The sequence below is a fragment of the Triticum urartu genome, chromosome 6A (genome assembly GCF_056163025.1).
Source record: "Triticum urartu cultivar PI428250 chromosome 6A, HENAU_Tu73, whole genome shotgun sequence".
NCBI classification, from domain to species: Eukaryota; Viridiplantae; Streptophyta; class Magnoliopsida; order Poales; family Poaceae; genus Triticum; species Triticum urartu.
In genome coordinates, this window is record NC_141878.1 from 228,070,491 (window position 1) to 228,084,340 (window position 13,850).

A 13,850-nucleotide genomic window follows, 5' to 3' on the forward strand; every position below is an offset into this window, starting at 1 on the left:
CAATGGTGACGCAGTGGTTTTTACCCAGGTTCAGGCTGCCGCGAGGCGTAAAACCCTACTCCTGCTTTGCTAGATTGATGGGGGGACCGTGATGAACACGCGGTGCTCAAGCCCAGCAAGGTCGCCTTAGGACGAGAGCAGCTTTGCACATATGCGTGTACAAAGGTCTGAATCCTTTCTAAGGTTGCCTCGTCCCTCCTTTTATAGGTCAAGGGGTTACCAAAGTGGAAAACTAGTCACTATGCACTGATAGATAGAAAATAGTGCTATCATACCTAACTCTGTTGACAGGACAAGGCACATTAAATTCACCACTTAGTGTCACGTCATGGGCGTAGCCCGGCAAGCCTTGAAGTGCTATTCAACCACCTTATCGCCTGCCTGCGTGACACGCCTCTGGACGGGCATCATTTAGAGGTGATCTTCCTTACAAATGGTTGTCACATGCCAAATGAGTGCCACTTAATCACCCGGGGACTTGACACCGCACTGATAGGTGACTTGCGTTGCTGTGAGGTGGAGCGGTGGAGCCTTGGTGGGGTGATCCGCCCTCGGCGTCCTCGGCAAGCTTGCCGGGGAAGTCTTGAGACTTGTCTTTGGTGTGGCCTCCACCTGACCGGGCTCGCCCCGGCAAGGGAGGTTTTTCCTTAGTGATAGCTTGCTCCTTTGGCTTGTCTTGTTCTTCTTGATCCGCCCTTTAATTTCTCAAACAACTATCTTTTCTGCTTGGCCTGTCTTGGAAACTTGGCGCTGCCGTGGAGGAGGCCTGCTATCCGTGCACAAGTCAGGGGGAACATACACTCCTGTTTGTGTACCCTGACACCATGCCCATCGCCCACGAAGGACTTGCCTCACTTGGGTAGATCTTCACAAAGTACGCGATCTCCTTGCTCTTACAAATTCTTGGTTCAACTCCACAACTTGACAGAGGCTCCCAAGTGACACCTAACCAATCTAGGAGACACCACTCTCCAAAAGGTAATACATGGTGTGTTGATGATGAACTCCTTGCTCTTGTGCTTCAAATGATAGTCTCCCCAACACTCAAAAACCTGTCATAGATTTGGATATGGTGGAAAGATGATTTGAGTGGAAAGCAACTCGGAGAAGGCTAGAAATCAAGATTCTTGTGGTAGGATTGGAATATCTTAATCTCAACACGTGAGTAGGTGGTTCTCTCTCAAAAATGTATGGTGGAAGTGTAGGCACACGTTCTGATGGCTCTCTCAAATATGGAGAAGGGGTGGAGGGGTATATATAGCCTCCACACAAAATCCAACCGCTACACACATTTGACCCATCTTGGTGAGACCGAATAGTTAAACTCGGTGGGACTAATTAGCTCAAAATTTGAATGTGAGGAATCTTGGTCGGACTGGCTACAACAACTCAGTGGGACCGATGTGCTAGGTCTTAGGGCAAACCTCATCTCGGTGGCGCCAATTGCATCAACTTGCTGAGATCGAAGTGAAGCAATAGGGCAACAGAGAATTTTTCAAGCCATCTCAGTGAAGCCGATTGCAATTTCTGTGAGACCAAAATAAATGCAACTGATAACAGGGAGTTGGCAAGGCCATCTCGGTGAGACGGATATCCGTATACGTGTGACCAAACTGTTATGGTTTGTGGCTGTGGCTATGTCATATGAATTCGGAGGCACCGGATAGAAAGAATGGGTGGGGCCGAGTTGGAGTTTAGGGTTTTGACATATTTGGATGAAGAAAGTGGTTGAGGGTTTAGCAGCAATATCACTAAGCATTTGAGCAAGTAATCCATTAAGCAACACTCATCCCCATTTAATAGTATTGGCTTTGCTATAGAGTCTTGAGCTTTTGCCAATATATGTCCTTAGCATTTTGAGGGGTCCATTAGTTGAACTTCCTGAAATATTCCTCTTGAGTGGATATTAGTTCAATGAGCTATATGTCATTATGAATTACGAAATTCACCCGGGAATTAGTTGCACTTTCAATGCCTCTAAGCTTAAAATCGTTGGAGTCGCCTCCATGCTAAGAGGCTGCCTCGAAGCATTTTTTTGATTATGATAATCTTCTGTCCCTACCTATCATCCTGATGATTGAAGTTTGCATGCTGATCTGGCTAAGAGAGGAACATATATTTTAATTTGTGGTGGGATAAATGTTAGAGGTTGCAGCCAATATTGTACACCGCGGGTCTTTTGCCAAGTTTAGAGGCAGGCATGTGGGGCCCATGTTAGAGGCAGTGGTGCCTCCAAACACTCGAGGTGCTCTCCACTGTGATAAGTTTACTATCACATGTTCATACTTCAAGGTGCAATAAATCAACAGATGCAAGGATCAACATTAAACTTACGGCATGCCACGACAAGAAATATGTCAACTTGCGACCATCACTATTGGTCGCTGAAAGATCATTGTTTTTCATTTGCGACCTTTTTATGACCAAAAATAGAAGGTCAAAAGCTGGCGGTCGTAAACTGAAATTAACGACCTTCTCTGTAAGAAGGTCATGGAATTCCATGACCAAAACAAAACAAAAGGTCGTTGATACTATGACCTTCTGTTTTGGTCACTAGCTGTCTGCCCACGCCAAGTCGGAACTAACGTGGCAAAATTGCGACCAATTGTAAAGGTCGTTGACAAGATTCAGCCCGGTCCGATTCGGTGTTTTACATGGGCCGAGCCCAACAATTCAGCCTTTTATATTGTTCCCTATTAATTTCAGCATGGACCATACCCAACAATTCGGCCTTTTTGTTATGTTCTTCCATACTAGGGGGGCTCGGCCTTTTTTGCAGTATATTTCTTTTTTTATTTTCTAAGGGTTTTTTGTTTCGTTTTTTAAACACTCCAATGCTTGTTGGGTTGTGGCCTTTTCTAGCCCAATTATTTGTCCAATATTAATTCTTAGATTTTGAAAAAAATGTTTGGAGAAAATTGTTTGGGCACAAGACCTCTTTAATCTAGTTATACACATGCATCCGACCTTGTTTCATATTCAAATCAGGAAAACTCCATGTCGAATTGAAATTATGCATCATATCACATCACATAAGACATCTCCCAGGTTTACATAACACAACAAAATCATCTCAGAAATACATTTACACATGAATATAGCAGGAACAGAGGGAATATCTGCTACTATGCTGACATGTACGTATATGCATGTGTCTTGCTTGACCGGCGCATGCATCACGGTAGCAGCCAAGCCAGTTGGCATCATCAACGTCTACTCACAGCTTTCCTCGCACCGGAGAAAGAGTCAAAACAAAAAATATTAGACCATAATATGACAGCAGACCATAGATTAGTAACTTTAAATCACAAAGTATATCCACATCACCATAAATTAGTCCCAGACCATCACGTAGAAGCCAAATACTATTAACTGATGATTAGTACACACAGACATGATTCAACGACATAATGGCTACCACAAGCAAAAGTGAAATCTGTGTAAGCAAGCTGCTAGTGTACACAAGGTGATTGAACTCCTGCTGTTTAGTACGCATACATGGTAGGCTACTGCTGCTAGTGTTCTAAACCAACAGAGCATGCTACAGGAGCAGAAAAGCAGGAGCTAGGGCTAGAAGATGGAGCCGACTCACCGGAGGGCTTGTGGTCGCCGCCGTACATAACCGCCATCATGCCAGTCACCTCAAGAAGCCCCACCGCGCCGGAGTCGGTGCCAGACGTGTGCAAGAGAAGAGCACCTGCTGCATCCATTTCCAAATAGAACAAGAACAAAAAATTAGGAAGGGCTGCAAACAAATTAGGAAGGGTTTCAAAAAAGGACAGTCATTTAAAATGACAACAGAAATTCAGCTAGTACCATGCTTTTCGTTCTCCAGCTAGTCAAAATGAGATACTCATTCATACAAGAAAACATAGACACAATATGAATATTAATTGCACAAGTGCAAGTCATGCAAAATACTTCACTGCAACACATTACGCCTAAACTTCGCATAAGATATAATTGATAAAAATCAGTGTGCTGCTACTGCCATTGGAAAACCGGCACCGAATTGAGCGGTAATAGAGATATATTTGATAAAAATCAGTTTGCTGCTACTACCATTCAAAATCTAACTGACCAACTGGTTCGAACACTAGGCAAACTAAGATAGAAACGAGTAAACCGACACCCAATTGAGCGGTAACAGAGAGGGGAGGGGAGACGTGCAACTTATAGCATCACTCATGGACTTCCACTTCTCACCACCGGCCTTGCCGATCTGTAATTCAACCAAGCTAAACCATATCAGGACACGGAATTAACGAGGAAACTCATCTCGCAGCGCCACCAGTTTGAACGAACAACGAGACAGAGGCGGATGGGGGACGAAGCGGAACCGAGACGCTTACCACGGAGACCTTCTTGATGTCGGGGTGATTCTCCTTGTACTCCTTCCTGAAGTTGTCCCTGCAAAGATGAAACATGCACCAAATCCTCGGTCAGTACGCGACACCACACCACAGAAGCAACATGAATCGAACCAGGAACCGAGACTGGGACTCAGATGAAGATGAAAAAAGCGCTCGGGGACGCGTGGGCTTGTTGGGGTCCTTCTCAGCCTTGATCTTCTTCATCGCAAGCCTGCGCCACCACAACGGAAATAACAACAGCAAACCAAACCGAGTCAGAACCCGATGTGAAATAGCAGCAGCCACCACGGGAAACAAAAACAAGACGGGGAGACGAGGGAGGGAGGGGTCGGGGCACTGACCTAGAGTTGCCAGCGCGGGAGCCCGCCTTTGTTACTATGTTAAAGAAAGTTGATTTGCCAACATTGGGTAACCCCACTTGCATGAAACATCATTAGTAAACTTCATATATCCTCTTATTCCTCTACTTGGCAACAACAGAATAGTGCGCCAATCAACATTCAACAGAAGAGTAGTCCATTATGATTTATGATGAAATCCGAGATTGAATAAAGGATACAAGGGCAAGTACTGTTAAACACCATCAATGAAACTAGAGAAGTGCGGCACTAGCAACTCATGAAACTTCTTGAACAGTAGTAGTACATAGTAACATGCTAGTGTTGTCCAAGCAGACTGAGTTACATGCATAAAACTACAATTCGTCCACCCTGAGCAGTCAAGATAAACACATGCCAAATCTAAATCCATGACCAACTGCAGCTTCTTCTTTTATAGTCTACAACAACATAGTTCAGTAGGAAATCAGAATAGAATTGGATAGCGCCGCCCACCCGATTGAGTGAGCCCCATGAATTGTTGCTTGAGTTGACTTGAGAAAGCGATAGTACGCTGAAGGAATAAGCTATAGTCTAGGTCAATCAGATGCAGTCATCTTTGACTCCAGTTATTAATAGTATTCTGGAGTACATTGCTTGATGTAATAATCTAGTTCAATTCAATTTCAAGTTTCAATTTCAATTTCAGCAGCGTAATAATTACTTATAACTTGCTTGTCTTTAACTGATAGAAATACATTTACACTTTGAAACAGAGGGAACCTGAAATGGACTATGTTAAAATCCCGCTGTGGTCACTATCGACAACATTATTTCGGCTAAAATGGACTCATCATCACATCAATTCACTATTGTTTCCTTCCGCTTTTTTTATTCTAATGCGCCTCGAAATTCCTTGATTCTCATACCAGGAATACAATCAACTAACGGCTCAGAGCCAAGAAACAGCACTTGGGTGCAATGACAACACACAAGAAACTGCCATCATCAAACACTAATAAAAAAGATTAGATGATCCCAAAGTGAGTGACAAAATCTCATTATGACATCATCACTCATTTGGACTGCAAGCCCAATGCGATGCATACAATGCAAGTTTAAAAAGAAATCAATCATCTAAACACGGTACTTGAGTCGCACGACATTTCCTCTCAAAACCAGGACTCTCTTCTACACATAACATGATGTTCCTTTCTAATATGTGTGGATTTCAATATAAAGAGTGGAAACAAATACTGATGATTCAACAAGTTAAAGTAGAAAAAAAAATTAGTTCTTGTCTTGGCAAAATGGACATATACTCTTTACAAAGTCCATGGCTAATGATAATCCAACTCTGCCCCAATATCCACACTTCACAGAGATGCATCCAGCTTAAAGCCTAAACAGTTATACAATGGGGGCCTGAAATAGAAAGCCTGCCAGCTACGTTTTGACATAATTTCTTAACGTTAGATGCCAATCCCTTTTGGTGGATGTTTATATACAAGGACAACACAACGGTACTACACCCACCACTTGTGCATCGTGACAACCAAATCTGAATCCACCTTGTGAGACGTCGCACTATGCCACAACAGTCAGTCTCTATGCCAACAGTTACAGTTCCAGATAACAAAATCCTTGGTCGAATTGACACAAAACAACTATAGGAGACATTAAACATCACTTAGAAGAGATGCCCCAAATTACTGACCAGTATAGCTTTCAAACTATAAGAAGCAAAACAGGGACATCTTTTAAACTCACGCTTTCAAACTATAAATATAGCAGTGCATAGTACAGAGCAAAACAGGGACATCTCATCGCCAACAACATGAATAATTCAGGGCCTACTATGCAACACAAGGACATTTCCATGACACATAAGATGCTGAACATAACACAGCGCATGGTAAATGTCAGAGAGCTCATATGTTGAACTCATAAGCATGTCAAGTCCGCTTGCGGCCTAAACAGGTACATGCAGGAGGCAGGGAGGAGGGAGCGAGCATGCAGATGGGACCTGGAGGGTCGTGTAGTCGTGGGCGAGCTTGTAGTCCTTGTAAGGAAGTAGCCACCGCTGTCAGCCGCCCTAGTCGACCCGACCTAGACGCTGCCGATCGTGTTCTTGCGGCCACTGCACCACCCACATCCTGAAAAACCAGACACACAACAAAAAGGTTAGATCTGAGTCATATATGCTGCGGATAACCGTGAGAAGAAAATGGAGGAGTGGATCTGCGGCCGGCGCTGTCGGGGAAGAAGGTGTCCGACGGCGGCCGTCGAGGAAGCATCCAGGCAAAGAGGAGGGATCCGGTCCAGCAGCAGCCATTGGGGAAGCGACAAGTCGGAGACGCAGCTGTTTCAGATTGGTAGATGTCGGGGGGGGGGGGGGGGGGGGGGGGGGGGGGGGGCTGTAGAGTCACCGGAGCCATGCCGGCAATGGAGGCGCCGCCGCCCCCAAAACCCTAGAGCCACGGGGAAGGCTGCGGGTGAGCTGCTGCGGGAGGAGGAAGGGGGGCGGGTGGCCTAAGGGAGAATGACCGCCGGCGTCGAGGGAACGGAGCAGGGGAGGGGGCGGATCTGGCCGCCGCCATGGCCATGGTCGTGCCATGCGGCTAGGTCTAGGTCACGAGCGAGAAGGGAGCGCGGATCCGACCGCGGCCGTGGGAGAGAAGGGGAGGGGAGGGGTCGCCGGCGGACGAGGTTGGGGGAGAGGACGAAGGACGGCGGCGGTGGTGGTCGGGGATCGAGAGATTGAGACGGAGGAGGAGCGAGAGGGTTGGGGGTCGCGGCTGTGGGACGAGAGGAGAAGTGTGGGCTGTGTCAGGATTTTTTTGAGACACCGTGCGGGCTGTGTCAGGTGTACGTGGGTGAGAGGGTCAGGGGTGTGGGCTGCCGTTGGATCCCGGACCATCCAACGGTGGTTTGTGCACGATCCACGTGAAATGCCAATGGACCAATCATAATGTAGTACGCACTCTGACGATTTTATAACCATCAAAATTGGTCGTAATCGATTAAATAATATGCTAAATCATGTCAGCTATTTTATAACATCATAGAATTAGAAAAAAGTAAGAACAATAGAAAATCTTCGCATCGTGTCACAAGTGAGACTTGTTTTTCAGAAAAATAACAAACCTGGAATAATACAAATATCTTTAAAAATTGTTCTAAAAAATTAGTTTATTTTGCAAAAAAACATTTTCTATCTTTGGAGTGTCAATAATGGTATATATTTTTTGAAGCACCTACCAATATTTGTTGCAAAATAGCACAACTCTATTTTTCAATAATATTAGACCATATTTTAGGTGCAATTGACCAAATGCTTGTGTCTCAATAGCTGTCTATCCACCTCTCGTCAAATTGACAAAATTCTGAAGATTCAGTTGGAAGTGGGTTAAATTTTTTCAAAAGGTCTCATATTGTGCAGAAGGGTGCATCTTGGAATGGCAAACAATGTTGCCTACGGGAGTTTTCATTTTCTTTGGACGAAAAATACATTTTCCATTTTCTGAATGCCCAAAATGAGTTTTTTTGTGAAGGATCTACCTATATATTTGTCGCAAAATTGGACCAAATTAATTTTATAAAATATTAGGCCATATTTAATACACAATTGACCAAATAGTTGGGTGTCGAAAGTTTCGACCCACCTCTGGTGAAAAAGACAAATTTTCACCGATCTAGTTGGAAGCGGGTCAAGTTTGAACTGCAGCTCTCTTATAGTTTGCTCTTTATTTCTTCCAAAAATCATTTCTAGGTACATAAGTATCTATTTAATAAGAGAAATATCAAATTTTTTCCAATATTCAACCACTAGCTAGGAACGGTCAAGCCCGCCGTTTTTGACTGCATTTTGAAACGGGCATAAAAAAAAAATTGGAAAACCTTCCCATTGTGTCATTATATGTGACCAAGTTTTCAGGGAAAATAATAAACTTGTAATACGGAAATTATTTTAAAAAAATGTTCTCAAAAACGAGCCATCATGCGTGAAGATTCATGGCTTTCAAGCCAAATGATCAATCGTATAGCCACATTCATGGCATAGTTTATTCAAATGATCTCATATTGTGCAGAAGGGTGAATCTTGGAATTCCAAACGATGTTGCCTAACGGAGTTTTCATTTTCTTTGCACGGAAAATTTATTTCCCATTTTTTGAGTGCCCAAAATGAGTTTTTTTTAAGGACCTACTATATATTTGTTGCAAAAATGGACTAATCAATTTTATAAAATACTGGGATATATTTAATTCACAATTGACCAAATGATTGGGTGTCGAAAGTTTCGATCCACCTCTGATGAAAAAGACAAATTTCCGTTGATCCAGTTGAAAGCGGGTCAAGTTTGAACTGCAGCTCTCTTATTGTTTGCTCTTTATTTTTTCCAAAAATCATTTCTAGGTACATAAATATCTATTTAATAAGAGAAACATATTTTTTTCCAATATTCAACCACTAGCTAGGAACGGTCAAGCCCGCCATTTTGACCGCATTTTGAAACAGGCATAAAAAATTCAAAAGAATTCAAAAAATTGGAAAACCTTTGCGTTGTGTCATTATATGTGACCAAGTTTCCAGAAAAAATAATAAACTTGTAATAAGGGAATTATTTAAAAAAAGTGTTCTCAGAAACGAGCTATCATGCGTGAAGATTCATGGCTTTCAAGCCAAATGATCAATCTAATGGCCACATTCATGGCATAGTTTGTTCAAATGATCTCATATTGTGCACAAGGGTGCATCTTGGAATTCCAAACAATGTTGCCTAAGGGCGTTTTCATTTTCTTTGCACGGAAAATTCCTTTTCCTTTTTTTAAATGCCCGAAATGAGTTTTTTTGTGAAGGACCTACCATATATTTGTTGCAAAATTGGACCTAATCAATTTTATGAGATACTAGGCCATATTTCATTCACAATTGACCAAATGGTTGGGTGTCAAAAGTTTTGATCCACCTCTCGTGAAAAAGACAAATTTTCGCCGGTTAAGTAGGAAGAAGGTCAAATTTGAACTGCAACTACCATATTGTTTGCTCTTTATTTTTTCCAAAAATCATTTATAGGTACATAAGTATCTATTTAATCAGAGAAACATCAAAAGTTTCCCAATATTCAACCACTAGCTAGGAACGGTCAAGCCCGCCATTTTGATCGCATTTTGAAACAGGCATAGAAAATTCAAAAAAAATGAAAAAATTGGAAAACCTTCGCATTGTGTCACTATATGTGACCAAGTTTCCAGGAAAAGTAATAAACTTGTAATACGGAAATTATTTAAAAAAAGTGTTCTCAGAAACGAGCTATCATGCGTGAAGATTCATGGTTTTCAAGCCAAATGATCAATCTTATGGCCACATTCATGGCATAGTTTGTTCAAATGATCTCATATTGTGCACAAGGGTGAATCTTGGAATTCCAAACAATGTTTCCTAAGGGAGTTTTCATTTTCTTTGCACGGAAAATTTATTTTCCATTTTTTACTTGCCTGAAATGAGTTTTTTTGTGAAGGACCTACCATATATTTGTTGCAAAATTGGACCTAATCAATTTTATAAAATACTAGGCCATATTTAATGCACAATTGACAAAATGGTTGGGTTTCAAAAGTTTTATCCACCTTTGGTGAAAAAGACAAATTTCCGCCGATTCTATAGGAAGCGGGTCAAATTTGAACTGCAGCTACCTTATTGTTTGCTCTTTATTTTTCCAATAATCATTTCTAGTTACATAAGTACCTATTTAAGTATAAATACATGGTTTGGTGGCGATACGTCGAGTTTTGGACGGTGGCACAGGGCACCAACTCCAAAGCGCGTAAACTCGCATGCCCGCCGCGTGGTCACCGCATGACCTTGGCGTTGACATGCGTTTTGGGAGGGCTAGGCATGTCTAGTGGGTTGGGTACTCCCCAAGTAGGTGCTAGGAAGAAAATTACAACAGATGAATCTCACGAGGAGACCGAACTATGCTTGTCGGTGTCAAAACCGGCGGATCTCGGGTAGGCAGTCCCGAACTGTGCGTCTAAGGCGGATGGTAACAGGAGGCAAGGAACACGATGTTTTACCCAGGTTCGAGCCCTCTTGATGGAGGTAAAACCCTACGTTCTGCTTGATTTATTCTTGATGATATGAGTATTACAAGAGTTGATCTACCACGAGATCGGAGAGGCTAAACCCTAGAAGCTAGCCTATGGTATGATTGTATGTTGTCCTACGGACTAAAACCCTCCGGTTTATATAGACACCGGAAAGGGCTAGGGTCACACAAGGTCGGTTACAAAGGAGGAGATATACATATCCGTATTGCCTAGCTTGCCTTCCACGCCAAGTAGAGTCCCATCCGGACACGAGACGAAGTCTTCAATCTTGTATCTTCATAGTCTAACAGTCCGGCCAAAGGATATAGTCCGGCTGTCTGGAGACCCCCTAATCCAGGACTCCCTCAGTAGCCCCTGGACCATGCTTCAATGACGATGAGTCCGGCGCGCAGTATTGTCTTCGGCATTGCAAGGCGGGTTCCTCCTCCGAATACACCACGGAAGAATTTGAATACAAGGATAGTGTCCGACCCTGCAAAATAAGTTCCACATACCACCATAGAGAGAATGACATTTCCACAAATCTAATTTGCTGACTTGTTTTGGCAACACGACATTATGCCATGGCCCAGTGATTATTCGAACCGTTTCCTTTAACTAGCTCCGCACATAACGCAAGGCAGTTTCTTGACACGTCTTGTCAAAGTAGAGATTGTGTCCCCCTTATTACGGGATTCTCATCAATACGGGCGTGGGTAACCCAACCGCGCAATCGATTACGGCGCTTGGGGGATAAGCGAGTTTTACCAGGCTAGTGGGGACGCATAGTTTTGGCCGCCCTTATAAAGGGATAAGGTTTAACCTTTCTCTATCCACGCCTTCTTCCTCTTTGCCCATCCATTCTTGCGCACTCGAGCCCCAACGCCCAAGTCCACATCTTTCTCCTCAACCTCCTCCAAACATGTCCGGAGCGGGAGGCAAGTGGATGGATTCCTCCGTTATGGAGGAACACATCAAAAAGCTGCGCGGAGCCGGATACTTAGCCACGAATATCGCGCATCGGCTGCTCACGGCAGGGCAGATCGTCCCTACCCCAGAACCCCATGAGAGGGTAGTTTTCCTCCACCACTTCCTCCGCGGACTGGGTTTCCCCTTCATCCATTCGTCTGCGGTCTCATGTTCTACTACGGGCTGGACTTCCATGATCTGGCCCCGAACTTCATCCTCAAAATTTCGGCGTTCATCGTCGTCTGTGAGGCTTTTCTCTGCATTCGCCCCCACTTCGGCCTATGGCTAAAGACCTTCAATATCAAGCCGAAGGTGGTGGGAGGCCAACAAGTAGAATGCGGCGGGGCCATGGTGGGCAAGATGCCCAACGTTATATGGCTTGAAGGCTCCTTCGTGGAGACCATAAAGGGGTGGCAATCGGCGTGGTTCTACATCACCGAGCCACGCGACACCAAATGGGTGGCTGCCCCCAAGTTTCGATCTGGATTCCCTACACGGCTCACTTCCTGGAAAGAGAAGGGCCTGTCGTGGGGTTCATCGGTGGAGCTGGACGGACTCCAGAAATGTATCTTGAACATGACAAGCAAGAAGCTCAAACTTGTCAACATAGACCAGGTCATGCTCATCCACCGGATCCTCCTGTGCCAACAACGGGACTTCAACTTGTGGAAGTTTGACCCGGCCCAGCACCAGACTTTGAGCGAGCTCTTTGACACGACGCACAAGGACGTCTGGAAGGTGTTGTTCAAGGGCGCCGAGGTTCCTCCCTCTCTCACCGAGGACCGTGGGCTAAGCGTGAAGCGTCGAGCGCATTCGGTGAGTTCTATACATCCGGTAGGATATTTATTTCCCCTAGCTTAACCATGTGCTGGGTCTGATCTCCATGCCTTTGACAGGACTGGGTGGAGACGTCTGGGCAGATTAACTGTCCGACCCCTCTGCCCGAAGACACTGCGGACGCTCTCCTGATGGAGATGTTGACTCCGGCTCCTTACAAGGTGCCGGAGAAGACCAAGAAGGCCAAGGGAACCCGAAAGAGCTCCCGGTGCCAGGTGTTATCTGGCTCATCGTCCGATAACTCCGCGACGCACTCCTCCCCCGAAGACGAGGAGGAAGATGAAAATGTTCCCCCTCCAGTCGGTGGAGACGAGAAAAGGAAGGCCGCCCCTACTGGGGGGGCAAAGGGTCCAAGAAGGGAAGGACTCTCCTTCCGGACTACTCCACCACCGCCGTCGAAGGCGAAGACGAGTGGCTGCTCAGGGCCAAGCCCCTGGCGAAGTCGTAAGTATTCGGATACCAGAGTAACTCATAGTATTCCTTTGTCGCACTGCTTCTCCTAACGCCGAATTATGATTGTGTAGACCGCCCCGAAACCGTATCTACGTATGCTCGTCGGACGGCTCCCTGGGCTCGTCGGATATGGATAGCGATCCACTTCCGACCGCCACCTCCCCTTGCCCTACGGACAATGCCGAGGTGTTGTCTCAAGAGGCACTGGGTCGAGGGGAGACAGTCCCGGAGGTTCCTCAAAGCGACCTTCCGGACTCCGGGAGCAGGGGGAGCAAAGCCCCCGAGGGCTCCAAGTTCGGCCCTCAGCCGAACACCGCACCGGAACCTCCAGTGGTTCCGGACTCGGGCAGGCGGCCTCCTTCCAAGAGGGTCAAGACGCCTATGCCGGTGACCTCTGCCCATCCAGAGGCACCGGACAATCTGCTGGGAGCACTTCGCAATGCTTCCATTGACGAAGAGCACCACACTATTATTAGTGCGGTGGTCCAGAAGGTTCAGTCCGCCAGGAGCGGACTGACTGAAGCCTGTGTCAGCCTTCTAATAGGCTTTGAGGTAAGTTTTTGAAATATAGGAGAAATATTACCGCATAGACAGTAGCCCCCGATGGTTTGTTCGGTGTTCACAAAGAAAAGCCGAACAGAGGATCAAACAATATCGCAGGAGTCTAATATAAGTATGTCTATATGCGTATGCAGGCTTCGCTGCTGGCCTCTGCCGCACTGACTGCGGAGGTCGCCGCACTGAAGCAGGACCTTAAAGGGTCCAAGGACGAGCTCGGCCTTGCCAAGAGGCAGCTCGAGGAGAACAAAGG

General features: G+C 45.2%; 1 protein-coding gene across 3 annotated transcripts; it reads right to left on the reverse strand.

Moving 5' to 3' along the window:
• Positions 1-3,159: 3,159 nt before the first annotated feature.
• On the reverse strand, positions 3,160-7,536 carry LOC125512601 (high mobility group B protein 3-like). 3 transcript variants are annotated; one of them, XM_087527656.1, is made up of 5 exons: positions 4,715-7,536; positions 4,353-4,584; positions 4,174-4,222; positions 3,593-3,697; positions 3,160-3,223 (listed from the first exon to the last, which is right to left on the reverse strand). In XM_087527656.1, exons 2-5 carry the CDS (start codon positions 4,425-4,427, stop codon positions 3,207-3,209), a joined length of 246 nt encoding a protein of 81 aa, XP_087383782.1. In that variant the 5' UTR covers positions 4,428-4,584; positions 4,715-7,536; the 3' UTR covers positions 3,160-3,206. The 3 variants fall into 3 exon arrangements, with proteins under 3 accessions (XP_087383782.1, XP_087383781.1, XP_087383780.1); XM_087527655.1 differs by having other exon boundaries at positions 3,593-3,700; XM_087527654.1 differs by having other exon boundaries at positions 3,593-3,700; positions 4,171-4,222.
• Between the last annotated feature and the right edge of the window lie 6,314 nt (positions 7,537-13,850).